The sequence below is a fragment of the Oryza brachyantha genome, chromosome 4 (genome assembly GCF_000231095.2).
Source record: "Oryza brachyantha chromosome 4, ObraRS2, whole genome shotgun sequence".
Taxonomy (NCBI): Eukaryota; Viridiplantae; Streptophyta; class Magnoliopsida; order Poales; family Poaceae; genus Oryza; species Oryza brachyantha.
The window spans coordinates 17,922,172-17,942,766 of record NC_023166.2 but is presented as its reverse complement, the minus strand read 5'-3'; the positions used below and the strand labels follow the sequence as shown (position 1 = coordinate 17,942,766).

The following is a 20,595-nucleotide window of genomic DNA, read 5'->3' as shown; positions in this document are numbered from 1 at the left end:
ATTTCAAACATGAGATACTTATGCTGATCGATATTGAGAAAAAATGGGCCATATTTTCATTTTTTGAATGAAAAAGACAAACACCATATTTGCAAATGAATAATAATATATGAATAAAAGTTTTATAATAATTTATGAATAAAATTTTTATTTACACCGTACTAACCTCACTTACTGCAAGGTCTAGGATGGTCTGGAAACTTCAGCCAAGAGAGGAATGTCACAGTAATCTGTTGTGTGTACAAGGGGAAAACATAAACAAAATATTTATAAATAAAAAATAATTTTTAAATAAAACTTTTATATGTGTTCTTAAGAATAAGACCAAAAAATAACTACGACGAGTCTATATAAGCATAAGACATCAGATGGGATCACAGGCATATCTACCTCTCCTTGTCATATATTCAAGTGAATTTTCCATCGGGATTAACGGCTGGCCCTATGCTACCTTGCTTGCTTGACATTTTGACACGTCCTCATCACATTTGGTCTAATGGTCTGTCAAAAGTTCCAGCGTCAGCTTAGCCTTAACAGACAGATATGTTGACATGACATTTGCAAATTAAGAACGTGGAAAGCAAGCTACTGAGGGAGAGAGAAAAGGAAAGAACGAAACCGACCAGGCCAGCAGACAGCTAGACAAAGTTGACTAGTCACTCGTGACTTGGATGCTTGGCTTCCATTGGCCAAACCTCAGCATCACAACTATCCCTTTTTGGGGGTGAAACTTTTGTTCTTTCCGAGTACCCACAGGATTATTATCCCATCATCGTACAGCCAGAGCTGAGATCGTTTGCACCAACCCATCACCGTGCACCATTTTACCACTGTCTGGTAAGAGAAAAAAAACATGAAACGAAGATGGTGTTTTGAATTTGTGATAGCTAGTTAAAATTATAAATAGCTCAATTAATTCATACGAAGTTGAATAATTTTTTTAGATAAATTAGCTAGAAAACTTTTATAACAAAAATATTAGGTGAAATTTATCATTTAGAGGCTTAGGCATCCATCTTTTCATTTATGCTCATGTTTATGAGCCAACCTTTAAATTTAGAGTTAATTTTAGAGTTTTCCTTCGTAGTTTATTTTTCAGCATTTATTTATAGATAGCTAAAAATATGTATATAAAAATGTTATCTATAAATATTTTTTAAAACATTAATAAAGTTGTTTCACGTATGCATCTATACTTCCAACAGATAATGCAGTTAGAAACATGTCAAGAAAATCCAAAGGACAGGGCCGAAGTACGTGGCCGTGGATGAGCACTGTGTGTACTTTACAACTCGAGAAGTGGGGTGGGGGGGGGGGGGGGGGCCAGCGGCAACAGCAGCGGCAGCTAGCGGTGCGATCCGCGCTCGCTGGTCACGGGCGCCACACGCCGCACGGTGCGCGACGGTGTCACGTCACGTGCCGGGACCAGGCGAGGCCCGCTCCCCCGCCCGCCCGCCCGCAACAACCGTGACGACGTCGCGCTGATCGTGCACGCACGCACGCACGTACGTGCGACCGGCCCCGGGAGGGGGGACCAGCTGATGCCGATGCATGCGCGCTGCAGCGGGGGGAACGACGGCCGAGACGACGAGCAGCAAACCGCGCGCGCACGGCACACGTAAAAAGCCGGACACAAAACGGCGCTGATACGTGGATCTATAGATGATATGGTTTACGTGTCGGTGATAGTGTTTCTATAACTTTTAATTTTTACGTTAGAGGATCTACTTCTGCAATAGGGCCGTGTAATTCTCCACACCTTTGCATCTCGACCGTTATTTTTTCGGTCGTGTATGTGTGTACGTGAAACTAGGTGCGATCCACCTCCCTGTACCTACACTGTTGTTGACCCGTTGTAGGTACGAGAACCACATGAATTCGATAGAGATTGTGGAGTCAATGAAGTTTAAGCAAAGTGGTATATACGTACGAATATCCGCAGTTTGCCTCCACTTGATCGCATAGCACTGTCACTCCGAACGGAACGCTACAGCCAATGCATGGAGGCTAACGTGGTCATACGCTAATTAACAAAAGGCAAAAGTGTACAGCCTGTGGGGCTAACGCTTTTCTTTCACGTCTACAACGCTAGGACGGAGCTAAATTACACTACCGCACTGCAAAATGTTCCAAAAATAAAGTTACAAACCATAAGATGTCTCTCTCTTTTTTTCAGACTTAAATGCAATTGTTTCCATTTTATAAAATCTTGGGGTATTTGTCCCACTTTACTAAACTCCATAAAATATTATTTAAATATTTATAACAAATGAGAGAGTAAAAATAAAGTATTGAGCGAGTAAGTGCAAACTCCATCCACAATTCTACACCACACAATAAACAAACCATGGAAAAAAACATAAACACTCTTATCTTTTTACCCTTGCTTATACTTATAAATTAAAATTAAAATTTTATTTTAAATTTTAAATTAATTTTAAGGTTCTTTCATTATAAATTATTTTTTATTTATAAATAAGAACCTCACCGAAAAAGAGGCAAAATCGCGGCACATGGGCAGGCCAACAAACAGCTCGCGCGCGCGGCGCGCGTGCGGAATTGCGTTTGCCACCGAGCAAAAACTGCTCCCGCTCCACCTGCACTCGCCGCCTCGCGCGCGCACGACTCCACGGGACGCGCGCCCACTCCTGCGCTTTTGCTCCTTGTCCGCACCGCACGCTATATTATCCGCATCCGCCAAGCAGCTCTCAACCGGAACCCCCAAAACCTCCCAAGCCACCCAGCAACCACCGTGCCCACGCCTTCTCCTCTCTCCTCCCCTCTCTCGTTTTCCTCCCTTCCTGCCAAGTGACCAGGCTTCGGTTCGCGCGACGCGAGCGAGAGAGAGATTAGCTTTTGGTGGTAGGTAGCCACGATTCGAATGGCGACTACGGTGGCGGCGATGTGCGGGGCGGCGGAGGAGCGGGTGGTGGCGACGCACAAGGCGCCCGGGGCGTGCCCGCGGTGCGGCGGCGCGGTGGTGGCCACCGACGTGGAGAGCGAGCGCCGCATCCTCTGCCTCCCGCTCTGCCTCAAGAGCAAGCGCAAGTACTCCTGCACCAGGTGCCTCCGCCGCCTCGTCACCCTCTACAGCTAAATTAATTTCAAGCCCCATCCATCATCGCCTTCCGTCGATCCATGCACTCGTAGCTGCAGAGATATTATTCTACTGGAGTAGCTCTTCTTGATTAATTAGGTTCTTTCCCTTGCTTACTTAAGGCTAATCCATCCTTCTTAGCTCGGCTAGCTACTGTCTTCTTCTTCTTCTAGTACTGTTCTACTAGTTGATAGGGACTAGCTAGCTGATCGATTATTTCATTTTGCTGCGATTAATCATCGGTCTAATTTTGCGATCAGCAGCGGACAGCAGATGTGCCGTACATGTGCATCACGTGACGCTGTGCGTGCCTGGTGTGTAAAAACCGCAAACTGTAAATTATTTTATTCCAGCTCGTGAAGACTTGTAATTTTGCAAACTGCAAACTGCAACATGTGTAATTCTGTGTTCGAGTGTCCTGTACTGCTCCAGCTCGTGAAGACTTGAGCGACTAATTCGTTCTTTTATTAAATTGCTAGCTACCAAGATAGCCATGATTGTATTGTACGTCTTGCCCGGAAGGAGTATATAACAACTTTTGTGAGAGAAGCTGGTGAAAGGCATTTTTCTGTGTTTTTGACAAGTCGTTGTAGAATCATGCCGTTAACACAACAGAGGTCGTGCAAAATAGCACCTGATTAGCCATTTTTCTTTTCTTTTTCTTTTTTTTGTCTTTCGACCGCATGAATATGCAACAAATGGATTTCATCGGGAAGTTTTACATGCTAATCTTGTCTAAGAGCATGGGAATTTCACCGAAACGTCACACCAGCTGGGTCATGAAACTTCAGAACGGCAGACGCATGCGCCTTGGCAGGCAAAAGAGTACCCCGTCGTCGATCTGAATCTCGAGTTTGCAAAAAGTGCACTTTCTTGGTTGTAATAAGAACGGACCCTCCCTCTCCCTCCTATCGGCACCTGTACTGTTACGAGTTTGCAATAGCACAGTGCAGCGAGCGACTCACGAGCTACCAACAATTGCAGTTCCATTTCACCATGGAAACGTCTCCATTGTGCCATTAAACTCGTCGCAGCGACTCACTGATGTACGTACGTACATGCAGTAGCAGCAACAAATTTACGGTAGTAGCAGGAGTACCGTACTACTAATTGCATGGACAACTATACCATCTTTTTCGTCCGTTTATGCTTATACACTAAAATTTAAATTTTTAATCTTAATTTTAGAGTTGATTTTAAGATTTTTCTCCCCAAAGTTTATTTTCTAGCGTTGGTTTTTAGATTGCTAAGAATACGTATATAAAAGTTTTATTCACAAATTATTTTTTATTTATAAATACGTCGTTTGGTATTTTTCATGAAAAAAGTCAACCAATCACTCCTATTAGTTTTCTCCGCTAGATCTTATTATTTCTCGGACATACTTCCGATTTTTGCAAAAAATAACACTATATATAAAACTTATTATCTGATTTTTTTTGAGCAAAAATGTATAGTCTTATAGTAGGTAAACTATTTGTTTGTACCTAGAATAGCTTAAAAACCAATAATATTTTAATCTTGAAGATGTTCAAACCTATATGCTCTATCTTGAAGATGCTAACCTAGCTAGATTGTCCGTCCTAGGTTGTTTTGGCCTTCCGCCCGGATCACGTAAAAATCCTCGGAATATATCCGGTGCTATATCCTGCGGGTTGAGGCGGCGACGGCCGATGGATGCGTGCGTCTGCCGGCTTAATAGCGGCCGGTAACTGCATTCGGTCGTGTTCGCCTCATCATCTCATCGACAGAAATTAACTTTGCTCAGACTGTGCGCACATATTCTGCACGGCCCGCGATCGGTAGCTTGGATGCCCCAGCCGCATGTCTGAAGTAAGATATCACTATTTTCTATATAAAATTTGGTATCTTTTGGTATCTTAGATATTCGAAGTTACTAAAAATTTTACATAGGAAACAATGGTATCGACGGAAAAAATGCTCCTAAAATAAAGCTTTTTTTAATACAAACATTGGTACTCTTTTAAAATGAATTAGTATTGATGGTGAGGGATGAATCTATCACTGTCCCAACATCAATTCTTTATTTCTTTAAAAGGGAAAAAAACAGTTGGGCTAGAAGGCTGAGAACCATCCTCGCCAACTCCGTGCTTTCTATAAGAAAAAAAAAGTCAGTTTGGAAAAAAGAACTCACATGAAGTAGATATATAGCAAATAAAAAATGTTATTTGCAGAAAATAATAATAACATTAGGTTCATGATAATTTAATTAATTAATTAAAATCATATTACTACGCAGGGAACAATATGCTAGTTCCATTAAATAATCCTAGATATTAATTAATCGCTCATTTCAGCCGAATTAGGATAGATCACTTAGGTCATGTTATGAAATTGGCCCTAAAATCACCATTAAAAACAATACGAGGAAGCACACCATAGAAGATCCAAAACAGATATCGATATCAAAACACGAAATTTGTTAACGAGGTTTAGCTATACCCTAATGACAAGACATTAATCATGGATTATCCTTCCTAATCTAGCATATTATAGTGCATCATGGTATTCAGAACCAATGACCAATAATACAATCAGTCATTCGTACCTTTAATTATGTTCAAGTCGCATGCGGTTTAGGAGTCTAGTATAGAGTTTGGTTTTACTATTATCTTCACATCTTTACAAATCCAACTTCTAAACCAACTACATACACATATTTGATTTAAATTCTAATAGATCACGCTAAGAATACGTGTCACCAATCTGAACTTGAAATCGTGAGATGCACAACTGTATTCTTTTGGATTGAGTAGCCGTAGCATCCACCGGAGAAGTGCATGCTTTTACACAGATAGGTTTGTATACTTTACCAGATTGTAGATATGTTTGAATTGGATATGCTTTTTAGCAACAAGTAATTAATTCATCCACTGTGACGCTTCCATTTGTAAATATAATAGGGTAAGCTTTGTGCCTAAACTAGTTATCTTGATTAAACTTTATGGAAAGGATCGCGTTAGGCAAATGGAGGCAGATAAACTACCCTGTCAAATTTGATCTGCCCGTACAAACTGTTTAAGTCGCACGTTGCCAAATCGTACTGTCCGTTCCTCTGATGAAATTAATGTGTACCTTGCCGCGTAATTAACGACCAAACCGATTGCGCATTTTTTGCACGTGGATTAATTCAGGATATTCATTGACCAAACCAAGGTGACATCATGCGTGAAACGTAAACTATATATGCATATATAGTAGCAGAAAAAAAATAATACAGATAAGCTCGTGTGCTAAAGATTTTTTTTTTCTAAGAGAATGCTAAAAGGGTTTGGTCTTTCGTCGTCACGGCTGATGCCGATGCCTGCTACAGATTACCAAACAAGAAAAGGAAGTTTCCATGCGATCGAGAAGAACGAGAGCTGCTACTGCTGCTGTTACAACCACTCGTAGCTTGACGAGGTGAAACTCCCCATGGCGCCGACAGCAACGGGCGGGCGGCGCCGTACGTCGCTGTTCGTAGCCGTACGTCAGCCGAAGCGCACGCGCGCGCGCCGGCCGTACACCAGTAGCCCAAGACCACCTGCGTAGTGGGGTCGCCGACGCCGTCGCCGACATCTTTGATTGCGTCTCCGGCGATATATCTCCCTGCCCCAAAAGAAGACTGCCAAGAATGTTCAGGGGAAGACGAAGAATCCTAGCAAGCTTGCACCGGTTTTTGCACTTTTTCGAGAATAAGGCATTAGTTCTCAATATTTTTTTAAAACATCACATCGAAACTTTGAATACTTAAATAAAACATTAAATATAGATGAACCAAAAAGTCTAATTGTATAGCTATGGAAATCTTTTGAGCCTAATTAGTCCATAATTAGCCATAAGTGCTACAGTAACCAACATGTGCTAATGACGAATTAATTAGGCTCAAAAGATTCGTCTCGTGGTTTCTAGCCTAGCCGTGAAATTCGTTTTTTTATTCGTGTCCAAAAATCTCTTCCGACATCTGATCAAACATTTGACGTAACACTTATACCAAAATTTTTCTCAATCTAAACACCACCTGAAGTAAAAATATACCGGTTTAAAAACTATATTAAAAAATAAATATGCGCCAACCCCAACGTCGCGAAGCTCTTCATCTTCACGTTATCCGGATTGGCGCAGAGGTACATGCCTTCTGCATGTGTAGTACTTAGTCAGCAAGGTTCATAGAAGTACCTCCGCGCCTTCAGATTTTGGCATAGAGAAAAACGATTCATTCTCAATTAAGTTTCAGAACTGATATATTTTCATAATTAATTTAAAAAAGGTCAAATAACATAAATTTCGGTGGCTTCAATGCCAGGTGGCCGAAATCGACCACTAGCTAAATTAACTTGCAAGTCGTTGTTTGCGTGTTAAGATTACCGAGAACACGATGAAGGAAGGCTCCATGCCATGTTGCACACTTGCATGGAACACGTGACTCAGCTAACTACTTAAAGTGTAGACAAAATACAGGAGCAGTCAGTTATCAGGCAGAAAAATGGCTTGAAGCAGATGCATGCGTGTCAGCGTGTGCACAAGCTCTTTGTAAAAGATGGTCACAGTTGGACATTAGGCATCGCCCAGGAAAAAAAATCAGAATATATCTCGGGTCCTATTCAGACAGATAGTGAACAAATGGATCGAGATCAACAACTAGCTAGCCTAAAATGAAAAGGCCTCACCAGAATTAGTCCTATAGAAAATATATAGGACCATGTGGATTTTGCAGTTTGCACGCGTACTATGAATTCAGGTTTCCAGCACAATGCAAACAACAGGGGAAAAAATCGTGAATATACCTGCGTCTTGTGTACAGTAAGTTAACATATATTCCGTGACGGTGGTGTGTAGTGGTGAATCTACCATCTACCCCACTATTAACTCATTTTTATTTTTTAAAAGAAAAAATAATTAAGATCTATATATCAAACCACTTATACTAATCTACTTTAATAACATATTAATGATTCTTTTAATAAAATTTCATTGCAACTCATTAGCAATATGCTAGTATTCAGAAACATCGAAGGCAATATCCACAGATACAGACTACAGTAAGCATACACAAAATGGTATCTGTATATCCTGATCGAAAACGTACCGTGTCGCACAGAGACATCTAAACAAACTCAAAAGAGTTGGGAATGACTCAAATTTGTGCTTACCTGTAGCAAATCAAACCACTATAGAATTAGAGCTAGCTAGAGAGTATGCCATACTTGGAATTCTGGAATTCGGCCACAACAGTACAGAGTACACCACAAGATTCGGCCTGCCGGGCCTCTCTTTTAATCTTGAGAATATCCTCGCACTCTCTCCATTTCTTTTATTGCACCATGTTTTGGTTTTTTAAACTCGACGTTTAAATAGCTGTTTTATTCAATAATAGTAATATATAAATATTTATTACGTTTAAAGTACTTTTAGTGATAAAACGAGTCAAGATAATAAATAAATGATTACTGTAAAAAGTTTCAATAAGAGTAAGGATCAAAGTTCCTATCAACAGTAAATGCTTAATACATATGGAAAGAGTAGATAATTACTCCTTTCGTTTTAAAATAAAAAATCTTACTCCATTAGATTACGCACAAGTATGAAACAGGACAACCCAAAAGACATGCCTGAGTGTGTTTGGTTGGCCTGAGTATATTTGGTTTGCTGGATATGCCTTAGTATGAAACAGGACACCCCAAAACACATAAGCGAAGGATCCATAAGTACCTAAGCAACACAGTTCATGCCACGATTGAAAACACTTCAAATTCAGGAAAAATAACAAACCGCCTGATAAAGAGGTCAGATTAATCCATGATGGTCCGGTCTGAATATCAAAATTGCACAATTTTCTTGATTCACTCAATAAGCTTACTTTAAATTATCGTTCAAACATAGTTCAAACATATGCCGCTAACGATGGGATCGAGGAGCTAATTCATCCTTCTGATGAGTTCATTGATGTAGTCCTCACGGTTGCCAGCATCACCACCCTCCACGTAGTGGTTCCTCTTCTTCTTCAGACCTCCCAGTGGTGCCTTCAGCTTGAATGGCCAGAGGAAGTTGTTCGCCTCCTTGAAGTGCGGGCCAACAGTCATGATTTCATGAACAAGATCCTCGATGCAGATGATGTCATGCTTACCCAAACCCTGATTCAAACACCAAGACTGTAAGCCACTAATTGACATAGTAAAGGTAGAAAAATTGAATGATTCAAGTAGGCAAACCTCCTCAATGATTTTGTTGTTCGTTAGAGGAATTCTTTGCTTGTTGAGCTTTCCATAGCCCCTCTTGTAGATCAACTCACGGACACTCTTCAAATTTGGGTATCTAAAACATAATCACTAATTTAGTGAGCAACTCACTAGTCATCACATGCTTGAGCATTTCTGACACAAGCAAGTTCAAATGAACTGTAAAATTGGCTACAATTAGTTCAGAACACAATAATGCAAATAGACAAACAGTTACTACTTGGCAATACAAATTAAGAGTGAGCAATTGTAAAAGCCTTTCATTTTGAAATGTCTTGTCACATCCAATATCATAATTCTAACCTAGCAACACATTCCTAAATAGCAAAGAGGTGTAAGACACTACAGACTGCCTGGTGAACAATAAAACCAACAAATAATAGTTACATGTGCCAAGAAAACAATTCTAGAAAAAAAACAAAACGCTCAAATGGATGATGTGACTCATGGTTATTCCAAATGAAATATCAAGGTGTCACATAATACTTATACATTAGGTCCAAATGAAATTACAAAATCTTACCCATATGCAACATACGGCTCAACCCTGCGTAGCATGTTAATGGTGGCTTTGTTGACCTTCAAGAATACTCCATTAAATATCTGTGAAATTAACGTTTTCCTCAATTCACGGAACTGATCAGAGTTTCAACAGATGCATTCAAATAACTGTGTAACCCACACACACCTGCCTCAAACGCAACAGCTGCAATATCTTCCTGGTCTTGGGGTGCATGGCATTGATACTGCATTCAACATATTTCAAACATTAGCATCAGGAAACAATCGATAAGTAATCTACAATCAGATATTTGGTAACATAAGCTAATTGGTTGCTTACCCACGGATACGGACTACAAAAAGCAACTTTTCCTCAGGACTGACATAGAAACCACCCTTCATCCGAGCCTCACGCTTAAGCTGCACCAGTTCCTTCTCCTGTTCCCAACATTAATGTTACAATAAATTACAACACACTACTCAAATCGTCTTCAATCTTCATTGAGCGTGAACAGTTTTATCAGGTACAAACAATCACTACGAGTCTACGACCATATACACTAAAAGGGAGTTATATGCCAACCACATCAAGATACAACAACAATTTGAATGTTATAGGATAAAAATGTAGCTCATGTAGTGCTGCCAGAACACCTAACAGCATTCTGAAATGGCCCAACGCACCTCACTAAAATTCCTGTCAATTTCCGACCCCCATGGTTGACTACCTGTACTTTTTGCAATGCAACATATTGGAACTTGGAAGCATATCATGCATCTTTTGATTAGAGCATCGTGGGCAATGATCAATAATCTAACATTAGAATGACCTAAACGAACTTATTTGTGTGTGAACAAAGCATCGTGGGCAATGATCAACAATCTAACGTAGATATATCGCAAAGCATAAATATTTGCAACGCTATGAATGAATCTTAGTCGACACCGTATCGGGTTAGCCGAGTGTAAGAAGTGAATCTCGCACTCATCGAATAGAACCTAATTTGCGCGTACCAAACTCAGCTCCCGCGTACTCGCACGTTTGCCACGCAAAATCTAACCCTCAATCCAAAGTTGAGGCGCTTGTGACAGAGACAATCAAGAGGGGCCAGCGATCTGACCTGGGACTCGTACTCCTCGGCGTACTGCTTGGCGCGGGCGAAGATGAGCTTGCGGCTCTCGATGGACTTCTTCTTCTCGGCCACGGCCTTCTCCTTGCTCGCGGCCGCCCACAGCTCCTCCCGCTTCCTCTTGCGCAGCACGGACTCCGGCACCACCACCTTGGCCGCCTCGGACGCCATCTGCGCAACGTAGCCAAACGACGCAGGCTCAGATCGGGACAAGGAACGAGCAGAGATGGGCAGCAACCTAGGAATGGCTTCCGGCGATGAGCTTTTACCTCGACGAACTGCGTAGGGAGGAGCAGACGGGGAAGCGGGGAGACGGCGGCGCCGGCGGCTTAAGTAGTGGGGTTTTGGTGGCTAGGGTTCGGGATGGTGATTCGACGGCCGCGATTGGATCGAACTAGGGCCATCCTGGGCCGGATGGTTCGGGCCATCTTTCTGGAGTTCATTGACCCATGTCTGTTCTTTACGCTGAGTTAGATGGAAGCCCAAGTGGAAACTAGTGTAGCTCTAGTTGGAATAAGTCCACTTGAGGTCTCTCAACTTATTGTTCAGTCTGTTTTTCGTCTTGGTATCGTAAAACTGGATAAAATCGGTCCTTGCACTATCAAAACCCGCGCAAAAGAGATCTCTCGACGGTTTTGGCTAACTTGACTCCTACATGTAGAGGTGGACAGAAAGCTCGTGGCTCGTTAGCTCGCTCGACTCGTGACAAACTCGGCTCGGCTCGACTCAGCTCGTTTCATTTTTCTAACGAGCCGAATTGGCATTTTAGCTCGTTAGAGATAACGAGCCAGCTCGAGTTGGCTCGTGAGCTGCTCGCGAGCCTAACGAGCTAGACCAAAGACACAAGATTCACCGGTGTTCATTGATTTTACCCTGGACTGCATGTGTTTAGTACTTTATAAGTTCACCATGTGATTTGTTGGTTCAAATTTTAATATTTAAATACAATTTTATATGATTTGCATGATTGAAATAAAAATTTGTTTGTATAACCTATTAAAAAATTATTTAGGTTAACTTTTTATGCATGGCTCACGAGCCTAACGAGCCAGCTCGAGCTTTATAACGAGCCGAGCCGAGCTGGGTTTTTAGCTCGTTACGATAACGAGCTGAGCCGAGCCAGCTCGTTATCTTAACGAGCTGGACCGATCCGAGCTGGCTCATTATTCAGTCCTACCTACATGGCTAGTTTAACTAGATGTCCATCCCACGTGGCATTGACATGACGCTTACGTGCCAATTATATATCAGAAAAACAGTGAGCCCACTTGTCAGCTGCACACAAAAAATGATTTAAAATGGCAGGCCCACGTGGGCCCATAGTCAATTACCCAAAAGAAATAAATATGGTGGGGCCTACTAGCCATATAATTGCTACGTAAGTGTCATGTTAATGCCACATGAGACGGAGACCTAGTCAAATGCCCCAAGTCAGCCAAAACCACCTTCAAAACCGCCGAGGGACCTTTTTGCTCCGGTTTTGATAGTTTAGGGACCAGTTGTATCTGATTTTACGATCCAAGAACGAAAAATAGACTGGACGATAAGTCGAGGGATCCAGTGGACTTATTCCGCTCTACTTAACTTGTTTAGCCCCATGGGGCATAAAGCATCTCCAAAGGGAAATTTAACTATTTGCCACTCTCACGAGTGGTCTTAATCTCATGTGTCTATGACATGTGGATCCGGATCCACATGTCATAGTCACATGGCAAATAGTTAAATGCCTCTCTAAAAGAAACTTATGTAGGCCCATACTAAAATATCTCCTGAAAGGTTTTTTCATTTGCAAGGGGGTTTGCAGTCTTGCTGGACCAACCGAACTGACCTTTGAGAGCAAAACGGGGCGTTTGCCTAGTTGCACAATTGCAGCAAACAAAAGTGAAATTAACTTCTTCAAAAGAAATACTAAAGTTGGAGAAAAATTGACGGTGTCCTTTTTTGGTTGGCGAACCTGAACTTCCAGAATTTCACATGTTCGTGTTACTGAATTATTCAGACGCGCAACTTGTCATGATATCATCATCCTCGTCTTTTAGTAGTCAAAGCCAAATAGACTGGGCCCCATCGTGCCGGCCCAAGCACACTACTACAGTAAATGGCCCAGCACGAGCACGCTAGTGGCCAGGCCGTGCTAGCACGGTCTGTTCGACCGTGTGTCGTGTCTGGAGGGGTGGCACGTCGGGCCCGTAACAGCACGACCTGTTTACAGTAGCATGCCGGCATGGCACGGCCCACGACATGGCACGGCCCATACTGAACAGCACGGTCTGTTACTGTAGAATGCTTTCGCGGGCGCGGGCTAGTTTGGATTTTGAATAGGAATAAATTTACCAGAGGTCGCTTAACTTAACGTCAAGTCTATGTGATATCTTTTAATCTTAAAATTAGAAATATGTGTTTCTAACCTAGCATAAATCGGCAGTATGGACTCATTTTTTTTGCAAAGCTTTATTGATGTGGCATACTTTGGCCCTACATGTTAGGTTTTTAATTTTTTTTCCTGTTTATTTTTTCCTTGCTTTCTCTTCCTTCTCTCCGTTGCTCTCCTCTCTCTCTCTCTTCTTCCACCGGTCATTTGGAAAGGGTCGTGGCCGCCAGTGCGGTCCTCTGCCCAGCCCGGGCACTCACCGGACAGTCAGCGCTCTGCCTCCCGGACCATGTCGACAAGCTCGATCACCAACGAGGCCACCACCTTCTCCACCAACGCGGACACCTTCACCGAGAAGATGGCGCTGCAGCGACGACGTATCCATGCGAAAATATGGCAGTGTTCGACAATAATCAGGCACACGCATGGCTTCAACAAGACGAGTGCTGCTTTTCTCAACTAAAGAAACATCGTCTATTTCAATCATTATGACAACATAATAAATTAGATGATATTTTATTATGTTCTGCAGTTGAAATTGACATATTTTAATGAATCAAGAATTGGGGTGAGCACACAAAGCGAGTCAACTCCAATAATCTCCGGAAGAGGAGTCTGAGCTCCCGGCGCCGGCGGCGTCAGAAGCTTCACGCTGGTCGTGGTCGACGGCGGCGGGAGCACGTCCATCGAAGGTGACAATGAGACGATAAATTTGATGATTTGACACTTTTTTCGTTGGTCAATTGTTTATGTTGATACTTGTGAGTATGACATATGGGATCATTTGAGTCAATGATAGTGCGTCAGGATGTCAAATAAAATCTCAATCTTACAAGTGTTAAAAAGTAAAATCCCGTCCATAAAGAGTGCCCGCCCGCGAAGAGCTCAAGCCCCATCGGTGAGAATGCCAGATCGCACATGTCAGCACCGTTGACGAGGGTACACTTAGACTCCGACACACTGTCGAAGTCTTGTAGCAGGCATCAGCGCCTGGGCCACCGCCCCGCCCGAGCTATCCACGGCAGCGAAGGTACATCGCATACAGCCAGACGGCGAGGTGAGGAAAGGTTGCGCGCTCTGGCCGACATCTGCGGCGGGTGCAACGGTGGCGATATCTGCGATGTTGAGATGTAGTTAGGAGAGATAAAAGCAAAGAATATAGGAAGAATATGCTGCTGACATGTGGGCCCACCGTATGCTACCTCAATGAAACTAGGTAAACCTAGATTCAATACTGCCATGTGACTTTCGGTGAACGGTTTGACGGTGAACGGTTTGTGTGAATTTAGGGTATATATTCCTGATTTTGAGTTAAGAACCTTAGATAAACTTCACGTTAGGTCGAGTAATCTCTTGTGGACATATTCATTCTAAATATGAAGGGGAGGGGAGGCGCCAAGACGGGCGGGCCGCTGACGCGCGCGTGGGCCGTGGGTCCGATCGCATCCCACGTGGCGGCACCGCAGAGCAGGCCGGCCGCCGGGTCGCCGACGGTTGGCCCATGCCACAACGGCGGGGTAGGGCAGGTGGGCTCGACCGTGTCTGCAACATGTCCCCCAACAGCTATTTCCCAAACAAAAAGTCGTTGGGGCTGTTAATTTTTTTTTGGAAAATGTGATTTTTTTTCCCTATAAATAGGACACCCCACCTTAACATCTTGGCCCATCCAAACTTCAGCTGCTGAGTGTTGTTGTGCTCTAGTTTGATTTTTGATTTTAACAAAAAAATCTCTATAATTTCTATATCTACTGCAAGGCAAAGGTGGAGCTGATTAGGTATGGAATTTATATATTGTGTTTATTGATTCAATTTTTATTTCTACTTTCATATAAATCTAATATTTCAGGATGGACGATTCAAACTACCCATCCTTCAAGCTAAGCGACTTCGATCCAACATACCCGAATGTCGATCAAGATGTCATCAGGTAAACACCAATGCCAGTGGTGCACAAAGAAACACCGGTGCCTTCTAAAGGATCAGGAATGCCAGTGGGAGTACATCCACAAATACATGATCAAAAAGATCAAGAACTTTTGGTGTTTAACAACATTTTGATCAAATCAAAGAGACGACCCCTGTGGGAAAGCAGGTAACTTTCACAAGATGTAAAATATGTAGGTCTAAATTATCTGAAAAATATTCTGGTGGAACATGTCACTTGAAGAGGCACGCTGAGGCTTGCGCTAAGAAACAAGGAATCTAACTCCGACAACAATCCTAACAGTATGGACGCACATGGGAGTGTGATCCCTAGGTAGCACGAGTATTTCTTATACTCATTTCATTGCTAAACAAGATTTACCCTTAAACTTTTGTGTGTCCAGCATATTTGAGAATTATATTAAAACTACTCATAATCATAATCATAGATTTTAAGTTGTTAGTAGACAGACCACGGCTCGTGATTTAAAGATGATCTATGAGAAAAAGGTGGCTCGTGATTTAAAGATGATCTATGAGAAAGGTGGTGATGTGTTGAACCAAATGTTTAGTACATGCACATTCTCTATTAGTATAACGTATAATATTTGGAGTTGCTCATTTTATTAATGACAATTGGCAACTAAATAAAAGTGTAGCATTAAAACTAATTGATGTTTCACATAATGATAAAAGTAGTGCACACAATATTGTGAAAGTTGTTTATGATTATGACATTAAAAATAAAATTTTTGCTGAAAGTTTAGACAATGCAGCTGCTACTATTTTTTCTTTCTCATCGTTTTCTCAATTATGAGTTTATACAGGACAAAAATTTTAACAAGGCAGCCATGTAATATACATCAATAAAAAGGTCACTGCTAATTTATTTCCTCTAGAGTTTCCTACACAATATCATATTTAGCACTAAATATGAAAATATCAATCAAACGATAAATAAGAAAATTAATCATATTTTATTTTCTCCCTCCAAAGTTTTCATGAATTTTAGATTTTACCTTTTTCTCAGCTACCCAATAATTTCCTAAAGTTTTTCTTTTTACCTCATATTTTCTATCCTTTTCCTTCCTTTCTTTTTCCATTTATATTTTTTTCTCTCCTTTTTCCCAACACCACCTCCACCTCCACGGACCACGGCCGTCGGCCAACGACACCAGCTGCTCGCTCGCCCTCTGGCCTTAGCAATGGATCACCACCCTCCACGTAGTGGTTCCTCTTCTTTGTCAAGTGACCTTTTTATCAACATATGTTCGCATACCACGAATGAGAACACTTCAAATTTAGGAATAAGAACAAACCGCCTGATAAAAAGGTAAGATTGTACATGGTGGTCTCATCTGAATAGCAAAATTGCACAATTCTCTTGATTCACTTGAAAACAGGCTTACATTAAACTATCGTTCAAACAGAGGGCGCTAACAATGGGATCAAGGACCTAGTTCATCCTTCTGATGAGTTCATTGATGTAGTTCTCACGGTTACCAGCATCACCACCCTCCACGTAGTGGTTCCTCTTCTTCTTCAGACCTCCCAGTGGTGCCTTCAGCTTGAATGGCCAGAGGAAGTTGTTCGCCTCCTTGAAGTGCGGGCCAACAGTCATGATTTCATGAACAAGATCCTCAATGCAGATGATGTCATGCTTACCCAAACCCTGATTCAAACACCAAGACTGTAAGCCACATATTGACATAGTACATAGTAAAGGTAGAAGAACTGAATGATTCAAGGTGGCAAACCTCCTCAATGACTTTGTTGTTCGTTAGAGGAATTCTTTGCTTGTTGAGCTTTCCATAGCCCCTCTTGTAGATCAATTCACGGACACTCTTCAAATTTGGGTACCTAAAAAATAACCACTAATTATGTAAGCAGCTCACCAAGTCATCACACACGAGCATTTCTGACACTAGCAAGTTCAAATGAACTGTAAAATTGGCTACAATTAGTTCGGGACTCTTATTCAGAACACAATAATGCAAACAGACAAACAGTTACTACTTGGCAATACAAATTCAGAGTGAGCAATTGTAAAAGCCTTTCATTTTGTGATGTCTTGTCAGAATCAATATCACAATTCTAATCTAGCAACACGTTTCTAAATATCAAAGAGGTGTAAGTCACTACAGTCTGTCCGGTGAACAACAAAACAAACAAATAATGGTTACATGTCCCAAGAAACAATTCTAGCAAAACAACAAATCATTCAAATGGATAATGTGACTCATGGTTATTCCGAATGAAATATCAACGTATCACATAATCCATATACATTACGTCCAAATGAAATTATGAAATCTTACCCATATGCAACATACGGCTCAACCCTGCGTAGCATGTTAACGGTGGCTTTGTTGACCTTCAAGAACACTCCATTAAAGATCTGTGAAATTAACATTTTCCTCAATTGATGTAACTGATCAAAGTTTCAATAGATGCATTCAAATAACTGTGTATGTAACCCTCACACACCTGCCTCAGACGCAACAGCTGCAATATCTTCCTGGTCTTGGGGTGCATGGCATTGATACTAGATTCAACATATTTCGAACATTAGCATCAGGAATCGGTCAAAAGGGTGTCTACAATCAGATATTTGGTGACTTAAGCTAATGGCTCCTTACCCACGGATACGGATCACAAAAAGCAACTTTTCCTCAGGACTGACATAGAAACCACCCTTCATCCGAGCCTCACGCTTAAGCTGCACCAGCTCCTTCTCCTGTTCCCAGCATTAATGTTAGAATAAATTACAACACACTACTCAAATCGTGTTCAATTTTCATAGAGCCTGAACTGTTTTATCAGCTACAAACAATCACTACGATCATATACACTAAAAAGAGAGTTATGTGTCGACCACATCAAGATGCAACAACAATTTAACTTTAATGTTAAAAGAAAAAATATAACTCAAGTATAGCTGCCAGAACAAATTGCAGCATTCTGAAATGACCTCTCTAAAAATCCTCTCAATTTCCCCACCTCCATGGTTGACAACCTGCACTTTTTGCAATGCAACCTATTGGAAGCATACCGTGCAACTTTTGATAAGAGCTCGTCAACACTCACATTAGAATGACCTAAACGAACTTATTTGTGTGTTAGCAAAGCATCGTGGCAGTGAGCAACAATCTAACGTACATATATCCCAAAGCATATTATATTATATTATATTATATTATATATATATATATATATATATATATATATATATATATATATTTGCAACGCTCTGAATGAATTTTTGTCGACACCGTATCGTGCTAGCCGAGTGTAAGATGAAGTGAATCTCGCAATCATCGAATAGAACCTAATTTAAGCGTAACAAACTCAGATCCCGAGTAATCGCACGTTTGCCACGGAAAATCTAACCCCCAACCCAAAGTTGAGGCGATTGTGACAGAGACAATCAAGAGGGGCCAACGATCTGACCTGGGACTCGTACTCCTCGGTGTACTGCTTGGCGCGGGCGAAGATGAGCTTGCGGCTCTCGATGGACTTCTTCTTCTCGGCCACAGCCTTCTCCTTGCTCGCGGCCGCCCACAGCTCCTCCCGCTTCCTCTTGCGCAGCACGGACTCCGGCACCACCACCTTGGCCGCCTCGGATGCCATCTGCGCAACGTAGCGGAACGACGCGGGCTCAGATCGGGACAAGGAACGAGCAGAGATGGGCAGCAACCTAGTAATGGCTTCCGGCGATGAGCTCTTACCTCGACGAACTGCGTAGGGAGGAGAAGACGGGGAAATGGGGAGGCGGAGGCGGCGGCGGCGGCTTAGCCCGTGGGAGGCGGGATTAAGTAGGTAGGGGTGGTTTTGTGGCTAGGGTTCGGGAGGGTGATCCGACGGCTACGATTGGATCTAACTTGGGCCATCGTGGGCCGGATGTTTTGGGCCATCTTTCTGTAGTTCGTTGGCCTACGTTTGTTCTTTACGCTGCGCTAGATGGAAGCCCAAGTGGAAACCAGTGTAGCTGTAGTTAACTTGTTTAGGCCCATACCACAATATCTACTGTAAGGTTTTTCCATTTACTGGAGGACGTGGACTGCGACGGGGGCGTGTTTCGCGTGGACGTGGTGGATAAGCGGACTTGTGTGGCGACTGGGCGTGCACTACAATCCACGGTTGCAAGGTACTGTCCACGCGTCCCCGAAAAGTACCTCGGCAATTGCATAGGGCCCGGCTTCACGACCTGCGCCGCGGCCGGCGACGAGGCGGTGCGCGGCGAGCCCGGATACGGCCGCTTTCGCCACCCCCTATTTAACTTATCCGGCTCGTTTTTCGCACATGCGCATTTCGAACTGTTAAACGATATATTTTTTATAAAAATTTTCTATAGAAAAATTATTTTAAAAATTATATTAATCTATTTTATTTTTTTAATAATTAATTAATCAAGTACGACACACGCGATGTCCGTGGCGGAGGACCGTTCCGGCTCCGGCGGCATGAGGTGGGCATCGCTCTGTCGCCGGAGCGTATGGAGAGGTTCCGGAGGTGGCTCGCCGACGCCATTGCCTAGGTCTCCAGGGGCGGAGCTATCCTACAATGGTGACACCAGCGAAATCACGGTTAAGTTGTTTAGCCAATAAAAATGACACTGAAAACTGATTAAGTTTAGTGTGTTCTCACATTTGTGATACCGGCGAACTAGTTTTCTAGGTCGTCTCTAGTCTCCTCATCTCTCCGATCCAACTGAAATCTTCAATTCAACTGAAATTTTCAATATCTATTAAGATTGCTATGGCATTTTTGCGCCTCCTATCTTTCGATTGTTTATGCTTATAACCTAAAATTTAAATTTTCAATCTTAAATTTATTGTTGGTTTTAAAATTTTTTATAGTAGTTTATTTTTAAGTATTAGCTTTTAAATCGCTATAAACATGCATATCAAAATGTTATTCGTAAATTATTTTTCCGTTTATAAATATGACATCTGTTTTTTTAAGAAAAAAACAAAAGAAGGAAGATTTTCCGAATATGCAAATATGCCGTTCTTGCCGGATTTTCCGAAGAGATAAAGATTTCAATGGCATTTTGTTTCCAAAAAGTAACGATCGTGCCTATGAGGTGTAAACGAAAGAGCTCAACGTGTGCACGGTGGCATTTTCGTTCTGAATTCTTTTTAATCACACGCAGAATGCTTTGGAACCAAGCAGCATGGGCATGCCCAATGTGTGACTCTGCCTTGTAATCCCCGCATCGCCCTGAAGAAAAGTGGGGTTTGGTTGGGCCAAAAATTGCTCCATATGGAGTATTTGCTCTCAGCCCATCTGCAGTACAAAAGTCGAAAGAATCTGAGCCATTGATTCAAGATT

The 20,595-nt window shown here is 42.1% G+C and overlaps 2 protein-coding genes across 2 annotated transcripts; both read right to left on the bottom strand.

The window, feature by feature from the left end:
• Positions 1-8,826: 8,826 nt before the first annotated feature.
• Positions 8,827-11,321, bottom strand: LOC102715572 (60S ribosomal protein L7-3-like). Its single transcript, XM_006652719.2, has 7 exons — positions 11,237-11,321; positions 10,959-11,138; positions 10,178-10,275; positions 10,025-10,082; positions 9,860-9,939; positions 9,310-9,412; positions 8,827-9,231 (listed from the first exon to the last, which is right to left on the bottom strand). The coding sequence occupies exons 2-7, from the start codon at positions 11,136-11,138 to the stop codon at positions 9,016-9,018; spliced, it is 735 nt and encodes a 244-aa protein (XP_006652782.1). The 5' UTR covers positions 11,237-11,321; the 3' UTR covers positions 8,827-9,015.
• Positions 11,322-16,561: 5,240 nt separating this feature from the next.
• Positions 16,562-19,081, bottom strand: LOC102715294 (60S ribosomal protein L7-3-like). The gene is made up of 7 exons (XM_006652718.3): positions 18,990-19,081; positions 18,712-18,891; positions 17,901-17,998; positions 17,749-17,806; positions 17,580-17,659; positions 17,019-17,121; positions 16,562-16,933 (listed from the first exon to the last, which is right to left on the bottom strand). Exons 2-7 carry the CDS (start codon positions 18,889-18,891, stop codon positions 16,718-16,720), a joined length of 735 nt encoding a protein of 244 aa, XP_006652781.2. The 5' UTR covers positions 18,990-19,081; the 3' UTR covers positions 16,562-16,717.
• Between the last annotated feature and the right edge of the window lie 1,514 nt (positions 19,082-20,595).

Bases quoted from the DNA above. Each gene is read 5' to 3' on its own strand.
- LOC102715572 (XM_006652719.2), bottom strand. From the start codon at position 11,138: ATGGCGTCCGAGGCGGCCAAGGTGGTGGTGCCGGAGTCCGTGCTGCGC. The intron at 9,413-9,859 runs GTAAGATTTTGT...ATTATGTTTTAG, and splicing joins GAGCCGTATGTTGCATATGG to ATACCCAAATTTGAAGAGTG. The intron at 9,232-9,309 runs GTTTGCCTACTT...TGTTTGAATCAG, and splicing joins ACAACAAAATCATTGAGGAG to GGTTTGGGTAAGCATGACAT.
- LOC102715294 (XM_006652718.3), bottom strand. From the start codon at position 18,891: ATGGCATCCGAGGCGGCCAAGGTGGTGGTGCCGGAGTCCGTGCTGCGC. The intron at 17,660-17,748 runs GTGTGTGAGGGT...TTAATTTCACAG, and splicing joins AGCTGTTGCGTCTGAGGCAG to ATCTTTAATGGAGTGTTCTT. The intron at 16,934-17,018 runs GTTTGCCACCTT...TGTTTGAATCAG, and splicing joins ACAACAAAGTCATTGAGGAG to GGTTTGGGTAAGCATGACAT.